The sequence below is a fragment of the Gossypium hirsutum genome, chromosome D05, assembly GCF_007990345.1.
Source record: "Gossypium hirsutum isolate 1008001.06 chromosome D05, Gossypium_hirsutum_v2.1, whole genome shotgun sequence".
Lineage (NCBI taxonomy): Eukaryota > Viridiplantae > Streptophyta > Magnoliopsida > Malvales > Malvaceae > Gossypium > Gossypium hirsutum.
This window is the reverse complement of record NC_053441.1, coordinates 37,015,320-37,024,467: the sequence shown is the minus strand read 5'-3', so window position 1 is coordinate 37,024,467 and position 9,148 is coordinate 37,015,320. Positions and strand designations below refer to the sequence as shown.

General features: G+C 30.5%; 2 protein-coding genes across 3 annotated transcripts; both read right to left on the bottom strand.

Moving 5' to 3' along the window:
* Positions 1 to 1,505: 1,505 nt before the first annotated feature.
* On the bottom strand, positions 1,506 to 2,396 carry LOC107902367 (uncharacterized). Its single transcript, XM_016828564.1, has 2 exons — positions 2,086 to 2,396; positions 1,506 to 1,986 (listed from the first exon to the last, which is right to left on the bottom strand). Exons 1-2 carry the CDS (start codon positions 2,394 to 2,396, stop codon positions 1,506 to 1,508), a joined length of 792 nt encoding a protein of 263 aa, XP_016684053.1.
* A 2,261-nt stretch (positions 2,397 to 4,657) lies between these two features.
* On the bottom strand, positions 4,658 to 8,537 carry LOC107903939 (putative Myb family transcription factor At1g14600). Of its 2 annotated transcripts, none has more exons than XM_041094800.1 (7): positions 8,254 to 8,537; positions 7,925 to 8,163; positions 7,752 to 7,828; positions 7,611 to 7,647; positions 7,087 to 7,210; positions 6,588 to 6,795; positions 4,658 to 5,164 (listed from the first exon to the last, which is right to left on the bottom strand). In XM_041094800.1, exons 2-7 carry the CDS (start codon positions 8,052 to 8,054, stop codon positions 4,838 to 4,840), a joined length of 903 nt encoding a protein of 300 aa, XP_040950734.1. In that variant the 5' UTR covers positions 8,055 to 8,163; positions 8,254 to 8,537; the 3' UTR covers positions 4,658 to 4,837. The 2 variants fall into 2 exon arrangements, with proteins under 2 accessions (XP_040950734.1, XP_016685653.1); XM_016830164.2 differs by having other exon boundaries at positions 8,332 to 8,537.
* Between the last annotated feature and the right edge of the window lie 611 nt (positions 8,538 to 9,148).

Below are 9,148 nucleotides of genomic sequence, written 5' to 3'. Positions count from 1 at the left end.
TTCCTTTTCTCTTTTTCTTTCTTTCTTTCTGTTTCGTTTGGCTTCTTTCTTTCTTTCTATTTTATTACTTGTTTTATCATAATTATATATAATATATATACTTAATACTTAAGATTTTATATTATAATATATATTGAATTTACAAATATATTACCTAATGTCGCCTCATTAAAGAACAATGGCATAATTGCTTCTTTAGTCCCTTTAATTATTCTTTAATCTATAATTCAACCTTCACCCTATATGTAATTTAGTCCTTATACCTAATTACTGTTAATTCATGCAAATTCACTTAACTAAAACCTAATTAACTACACAACTAATTTCGTAAATATTTTTTAAAAATATTTACGAGTCTGATTTATAAAACAGAGTCTTGGAAATGCATTTTTCGACACCCCTGACTATCAGGTCATTACAGACATTTTCTTCATCTGTTTCATTAAGTACTCTTCAAGCAACCATGAAAAATTGGGTTCACTATCAAGCGTAAAATCCTTTCTTTCTTCAATCCATGCATCTAATGGGTCCTCCTCTTCAAAAATATTATCGAGATTGATTGGATTAAATTCCCATTTCTAACTCTTTTGCACTTTTTCTTTTCACGTGTCTTAGCTTCAACTTCATATTATAATGGACATAAACTAATTTTTTAAGCTTTTTATGCTTGAGCCTGTTTCTCTTCTTTGTGTGGATCAAACTAAATGTACTCCAATTGTGCTCACTATTTGAAGATGAAGTTGTTTGACTCAAAACTCTAACAGCAATGCATTGAAGTTGATGAGCACAACCTCCATAATTAATCAACCATTCAGCTACACAAAAAACATAAGTAATAAGATGCAATTCGTAAAGTATCTATAAATATATCTTTATTATCTACAAAACTATAAAGGTAAAATTCTTTTTTACCAGGATTAGTCCTCAAAATTGTAGCTTGAGCTAATGGTGTTCCAAAAGAATCCACTTTATCTCGATATAGCAACAACTAAAAATAAATAAATCAGTAATTACAATATAACAATTTATAGGTTCCTTTACAAATTTAGGTATATAAATATATACCTGATTCATTGCCAAAACTTGATTACTCATGTTAGGCTTTAGCTTTTGTATAACATTTCTAACTCAGTTCATGGTTTCACAAAGCACATGGTTTGTGGAACTGCCTCCATACAGAAATTTTGGATTTAAGAAATATCTTGTATAATAAATAATATAGTAAATATCTAAATAATACACTTTACAAATTAAAACATTTAAAAGTTTTACGGCGTACCAACAGAATGCAAATCATTATGAAGTTGATTACTCTATGTCTTACCAATAATATCTCAATATTTCTGGTAATAGCGACAATCTCTTTGAATTGCCAACTTTGCTCGATCCATAGCTTCATAAATAAAACCCATAGTTGGTTTTTCAGCACCATCACACATTTTTAACACTTTAACCAACGGTTCTTGGATCTTTAAGACATCAACAACCTTTTTCCTTAAGTCACTTTAGTTAATGACTTCCGTCATTTCTAGTCCAGTTGGTTTTCTTGCATATGTGGACCTTTTCCATGCTGAAGAAGTCACCATTTCCTTTAGTGCTTGTTTGCTTCTAACAATTCTCTCTAAAGCAATAAAATTGGTAGCAAATCTAGTGATCCTAGGTCGTAAGAAATCTGCACCCCTGGTATATTTTTTCATATAATCAATTGTCCAAGTATGATTGTATATGAAAGAAGTTATCTTTTTTGCCTCATCTAAGACCTTTTTCACACTTTTCCTATTACTAATTTCTTCCAAAATAAGATCCAAGTAATGAGTAGAACATGCAGACCAATACAAGTGCCTTCTCTTTTGCATCAACATATGACCGTCGGCTTTGATAGCTGCTTCATTGTCTGTAACAACCTGAACAAGAAATTCTTCACCGATTTTATCGACTCTTTTGTCCATTAAACCAAAATAATACTCAGTAGTACGGGAGGTAACACTGCAACATCAATGGATTTTTTTAAAAACAGTACCTCTTGTACTATAAATCAAGAAATTAATTATATGTTGATTAGTTGTCTCTTTCCACCCATCACACATAATGGTCACCCCTCTTTCTTCCCATAAAGGCTTAAAGCTATTTACCCATTCTTGTATCTCTTTATACTCATCTTCCAAATACACTCCTGTCACCTCATAAGCTGAAGGACCCCTGACCAAATTTTCAACTTCTGCTGTAACTTGAAGTACATGTTGGAGAAATGGTGACTCTGTGATTCTTACAGGTAAAGCTTCATGCAATATCAACTTGGACATTGCTTTCCCTAGCTTAGCTTTTGCACTTTCAAGAAAGCTCAAACTAAGTTTTGATTGCTTCGAACTTTTTGATCTTTCAAGAACAGGATCCATGTTTGCTAATTTAGCTCTAGAAGGGTCAAGAGTAGTCCATTGACGTTCCCTCCCACTTATTTCAGAATTACAGACACTAAATGATTGTTTAATTCTTTGAGTTCTAGAATTACTACCTCCTCCAATTTCAAAAACTGAATCTTAACCAGTTCTTGCTCTTCGACATTGCCTTTCTTCCCATTCAACTTGAGATCTCATACTCTCACGTCTTGTGATAGTTAACTCATCATCATCATCATCATCACCACCACTATTACCATAGTCTCCATGGTCTCCTAATCTTATTCTTTCCTCTAATTCTTCTTTCCTCCTCTGCTTCGCAGCTTTTTCAATATGATATTCTTGAAGCTGTTGTGCAATGGCTTTTCTAACTTCTACCGAGACATGTGGACAACGTGCTACATTCTCTTTTTTTGCAGCCAAATGCTCTTTCAACTGTGTTATTCCTCCTTTAATCATTCTTCCACAAAATCTGCATTTGACATTATTATGATTACCTTCAATAGGTTCTCCCCACCTCCAACCATAATCATCACTAGGAGCTGCATCTTCTTTATTTCTTGAACGTGGCCTTTTTTCTTATATTTGCATGAAAATTATTATTAATCATTACTTAAGTTCAAACCAACTAGTAAAAGATTCATAAAAATGAAACAAAATTTGTAGGACTTAAAACTAACAATAAAAAATATTCACCAAAATGAAACAAAAATGATAAGGCTTAAAACTAAAAAATGAAACAAAAATAATAAGACTTAAAACTCTAACAGCAGAAACACTGCTAATAAGACTTAAAACTAAAAAATGGAAAAAAAAAATTATAAGACTTATAATTAATAATACAAAAGATTCACAAAAATATAAAACTTATAATTCACACTACAAAATATTTACAAAAATTTAGATAAAATTCAATATAAATATAACTAATTATTAATTAAATATGTAAAAATAATAATTACATAGCAAGTCTAAATTCAACTAGTAAGACAAATATATTATTTAAACTAAGTAATAAATAAAATAATAATATTTTAAAAATAATAATTACATAACTTACTTGTATTTCTTGCCTCACAAATGAGTTGAGATGATGTCGATTCCTCACTATTAACTCAAGAACGCAACTCTTGAAATAGAAAACAGAAGAAATAGCTCTTGAAATGTTGAAGAAAATAGTTGAGAGAGTTTGAAATTCAATACTCCTGCTCTTTCACCCGAAAATGTTATTTTGTAGTAGACTAGTAGTGTAAAAAAAATTAGACCCTTTACAATTTTTGCTTTAAAGCTTTCAGCTGAATTTTAGAGGAAAAGGAATATATATATAACATTAGTTCCTATTCTTACACAAAATATGTGATAGTGTCATTTCATTTTATTTCACATAGCTTTAGACAGCTTTATTTTGTAAAAACTCAAAAGAAAACTCAATACCCACATGCCTAGTTCCTGCCAAAATAATTGTACAAGAAGGCACAACTCTTCAATATAATAATTGATATAAAAATTTGATATACTACCAAAAGTTTAAAACTAAAAATCTCGGTCAAACTAAAAAAAAGTTCTATAGCTTACATGAAACATGATCTAGACCTGTCTACTTTTAACAAATTATATTTATACATTTTATGAGTTTTATTTAATTTTCAAGAGCAAGAAACCTAATCATTTTAATTGGTTTATTGTATCTTATTAGGGGAACTTAGTTTTCAAGTCTCTCACAATGTCTATTAGTTTCATGCTTGCTACTGTCATACTGCTAATGATTATTTCTGGTTCTTACTTTAAAATTATTAAGATTCAATGTTGTTTTTATTTTGATTCCTTTATTCTTTTGACTCACAAACAAGTATCTTTGGCCATTAATTATCTTGGTGGTTGCCTACTATAGTTATCTCGTTATAGCCTAAACATTGAAAAACTCCAACATTAGTTTGTAAAAGCTTTAAATTTGATTATTAGATGTAATTAAGTTTGCAATTAAGCAAACAAAGCTCTAAGCGGCTTGTTGCGGTGCTAATGCGGCATTGCACCGCTTTTTAATAACTATTGCAGCCTTACATAACGGATTTTAACCGCAATAATCGTGATGCGATTTCTTTGATGCGTTGCGCCGATATTGCATCACGGTAATTTCCATTTCCATTACGATGCTGCCGTTACATTGCGTTACAGCCACAATTTAATTAAACCTTTCTAGATCAACTGATACGTGGAGGATCAAATTAGTCATATTGATAATGTATCAAATTCTATTGAAATACTAGAAAGCTGGTGATACTCGTATTCCATCTCTTGGAAATGACTACACGACGAACTAATTAAACAAAACTCCAGATTCCATGTTTAAGTATTATAAGGAAACGAAAATTACCCTAGATGATCCAAAACAAAAGAAATAAGAAACAAGCTATAGGAGGAGGATTCATATAAACTAAACATTAGTTCCCACAAAGAGCAATGGATAGATCTAAGTTTATAGCACTACGTCGGGTGACTGATGAAGATGACGATGACGATGAAGAAGTAGAAGTAGAAGAGGAGCCCCAGCAGTCTTTATAATTTGATCTTAAGTACGAAGAGAATGCCTCGCTGCTGCTGATTTCACTTGTGGAAGATGTATTATGATATTGCAATGACAATGACAATGATAACTCACAGCCACCACCTCCACCATCCTCTTCTTCCTGTCTCCTTATATTACGTTCGACAAGTTTAGCGTCTTGCTCATGTGCACGTTTCTGATCTTCTACTTCTACCTTGGTTGCCTGAGTCAAGGAAAGCTCTGGTTTAATTACCGCTACATGCAAATTCATGTCACAACATTCATATTTGACATCCATTTACGAATTGGAGTACCATACATATGATAGGTCACAGTCCATGCCCAATGTAAACATATATGCTAGAAATCAGATGGCTGGAAGCCCCTGGGTGAATCAATTTGATTAAATAAAGCAGTCACAGAATAGGGGAATCATTTACTACCATGAGAAATTTGATTTGCCCGTAACAACTAAGAACTACAGTAAAAAAATAAGAAACTGTAAAATAAAATAAGAAAATAGAACTTGCGTCGATTAATCTATGGAGGATTTTGGATAGGAATAAAAATTATTAAAACACAGATTAATATAAAATATGAATATAATATATTAATATATAATAACTTAAATATTACTATGATGCATGGAAATAACATAGGATGAAAGAGAAGAAAATCTATATTACTTGGACATAGATGTAATTTTTTAATATAATTTTAGGTCTAGCACATGAATTTTTTACTCTTGAACAAATTTTTGGACGGAGCTAAAGGGTTGGCAGGGGCTGCGGCCTTCTTAAAATAAATATCTTTTAGGTCTTTTTATAATTTATAAAATTTTAAATTAGTGATGATAAAATTACACATCGACCTCAAAAATAATAAATTTTTGATTTAATTTTTTTTAAAATATAAAAATATAAATTATTAAAACGATCAAACTACATTTTTATTATCGTAAAAATATATAATTTAATTTTACTCTAAAATTTTTTTAAAAACCATTATATATGCGTTCAAAAATATGTCATGAAAAAAGAATAAAAAAGAACTATGAAGAAAGTTAATAGAGTGGTAATCCTAATTCCTTTTTAATGAGTGAAGACCATAGGCTTTAAAGAAGCAATGTGTGAGTTTGAATTTCCATAAAAAAGGGCCCCCTAATCGTTAGAAATTAGAATTGCAGTGGACCACATAATACAACTCTTTCCTTGGAAAAATAAAGCAATTTTATCAATGTTGATTTTTATATTAATAAAATATTAACTATTGTGTTAAATTAGTTGGCTTGATAAAATATCAATTATGAACAAAATTATTACCTAAAATTATTTTAGTTTTAAAATTATGATAGCTTATATTAATATATGTGAACTCTACCATAATATTTCATTTTTATTTAGATAAATCATCTATTTCAAATTTAGAGTAAATAAAAAATTTACAGAATTTTTTTTACCAATATATTAATATGCAATATCCTAAACTTAACAAAATTTATATAAATATTAATATCTTAATAAGAAAAAAGGAGAAAATCACCCTCATAAAAATTAAAAGGAAAAGTTGGCAAAAGAAATAATATATCGAGTGAGGAAGAGAGGGAAGCGTTTTATCTAGCGTAGCTCAAGGAAATCAAGTTGTACCAATGAATATGATCTGAAAGCGTTGAGACTGTAAAGATCATGTGGCAGAGACAAAGCTAAGGGTTGACCCAATGAATGAGAATCGTTGATTGTTTGATCCCATACGTAACCCCCATTGTCTTGTTTTATCCTCTTACGAGCATCCATGGTTTGCTTATAATCATCAAAGGAGCACGTATTCGAGACCCTCGTCTCACATATTCCATGCCTGCATCCATAGTGCAGATTCTCATCAGATCAAAAAGAAAAACATCATGCAACACCAGTCTTTTTGGTTTGATTGTTTCTTGCATTACAATATTACCTTTTTTTTTATCTAAAATTTGAAAAGTCAACCCATCGGATATTGTTTTTGGTCGGGATTTTGTCTCGAATCTTGGTATGTTCATAGGGTGAGAGTGACCCAAAGTGTTTGGATAAATGAAACCATAGAAAACTGAAAAGTTGGCCTAAGAGCTATAACATCTAGGGCCATTAATGCTAAAGTTAAGCTGCTGACCTTTTAGAAGGAAATGGATTATTGTAGATCAAATGAGAACATGATTCTTCAATCGGTACTACACGTCCATCAAAGTCATGGTTATCATCAAAAGATTGTCTTCTTTCATAGGTTGAACTCTTAACTGTCATTGCAAAAAAAAAAAAAGCCAACAAATCAAACACAAAAATGTCAATAAAAACTTTGTTAGGTAGAGGAGGCCAATTTTTCTAATGTAAATGAAAGAAAAAATGAGTCGACGAAGTTTGGGTTTATGATAATATGCATGCATATATCTTGGGATTTTCTTCGTTTGATTTGATTCGGACAAGTGAGTCATGGGTTTTCATCAAAGATGCCAATAGTAGAAGATTTGCAATTAAACAAGTTATTAATAATAAATGAAGAAACTGAGAGAGAGAGAAGATAATAAATGAAGTTAAACACATGGTTTTTACCTCCAAAATACAAAATATTCCGGTAAAATATCATAGAAATTCTGGGTTTAATTTAAAGAAAAAAAAGAAGCATTTAAAAGGAGATACCCTGTCTGCCATAGTCACTTCTCATGCTTCGATACATCTGGTTAGAAAGGAAAGAAAAAAAAAACCATATGAACAACAAAGATCAAAGGACAAACAATTTCAAAGAAACAAATTAGGAGTTGAAAAGCTAAGGAAATAAACCTGAAGATGGCTCTTGACATGTGAAATTGTGAGTCCTTTCACATCCATCAACTGAAGAACAAGCTTTGGCGTAGCTTCTACCATGAATGAAATAAAAAAACCCATTGTTAAATGGCATTTTCGTCTCTCTCATAATCTTAAAAGTAACATTAAAAAAAAGAGGAATAACTTACTATGTTGGCCACCAAGTCTGTCAACGGCATGAAGAAAACAGTGATGAAGTTGAGGAGTCCATCTTAAACGAGGCACCTTTGATCTTATATATTGCCTCACTGCACCATTATGCTTCCCACAACGACCCATCAATCTTTTAAAACAATCCAATTCCCTTAACACGATCGATCAATCTTATCTGGTTTTCTATCTGCTGTTTCTCAGCAACTAGTTCTTTCAGTCTTGTTGAAGTTTTTGTCTAGGTTACAAAGCAACAACAATGGTCAATGGCCAAAGAGAAGAAGAAGAAGAAGAAGAAGAAGAAGAAGAAGAAGAAGAAGAAATTTACAAGAAGGGTAAAAAAGGAAAGATAACGAGAAAAGGAAGAGATGAAGCTGAAAATTCCCTACTAATCCCTGCAACTTACTGCAGATTATAAACTCTGAACATTATTACTGCTGATAAAAATAAAAAATTAAGAAAAGAATGAAAATTCCATCACGAGATTTCTGATCTGCCCTTCCCTTAAATCATTACCCCCTCTCTCTCTTCAACTGTCTTACTTTGACCTTTGCTTCACTTTCTCTGCATATCCACAGAATTATCAGGTATTTTATGTACGGCCAGGCCAACGTCGTCATGATCACAAAAAGCCCCATAAATATATAATATCATGTGATGTGAGTTTATGTGATTTTATATTTTTTTTTAATCTATTAAATAATATATTTTATAATTTTAAAAATATATTTGTGCTAATTAAATATGAGTTATTTTAATTTATATTAAAGTTGAATTGATTTTGAAAAAATTTGAGAGAATAAAATATCACTTTCAAAATAATAAAAATAATAAATTAAATTAATACATAAATTATTAACATAATATATATTGGAAACTATATAAGAACCAAAGCTAAAGATATTTACACTAAATCAATGATAATATTTAGTAATACCTATTAAAAATAATTGTTGAATTTTAATTTTCTATTCAAAACAAATCCACAAAATATTTTTTTCATCTGGATTAAACGACTTAATCATGAGTCGAGTTCAAGCTCGGGAAATAAAATTTTAGGCTCATTTTTTAGGTTTGGTTCCATCTCAAAAAATAGGCCTAATTTTTTTCCAAACCCGACTCAGATATAAATGCTAAACCCGAGTTTGGTCTAGTTCACTAGTATTGAAACTTGTTATATTATTTTTATATAAAAATATTTTTTTTAAAAATATAATACATCG

Bases quoted from the DNA above. Each gene is read 5' to 3' on its own strand.
- LOC107902367 (XM_016828564.1), bottom strand. From the start codon at position 2,396: ATGGATCCTGTTCTTGAAAGATCAAAAAGTTCGAAGCAATCAAAACTT. The intron at 1,987-2,085 runs GTGTGATGGGTG...TTGATGTTGCAG, and splicing joins GAAAGAGGGGTGACCATTAT to TGTTACCTCCCGTACTACTG.
- LOC107903939 (XM_041094800.1), bottom strand. From the start codon at position 8,054: ATGGGTCGTTGTGGGAAGCATAATGGTGCAGTGAGGCAATATATAAGA. The intron at 7,829-7,924 runs GTAAGTTATTCC...CATTCATGGTAG, and splicing joins CAGACTTGGTGGCCAACATA to AAGCTACGCCAAAGCTTGTT. The intron at 7,648-7,751 runs GTTTATTTCCTT...CTTTCTAACCAG, and splicing joins ATGTCAAGAGCCATCTTCAG to ATGTATCGAAGCATGAGAAG.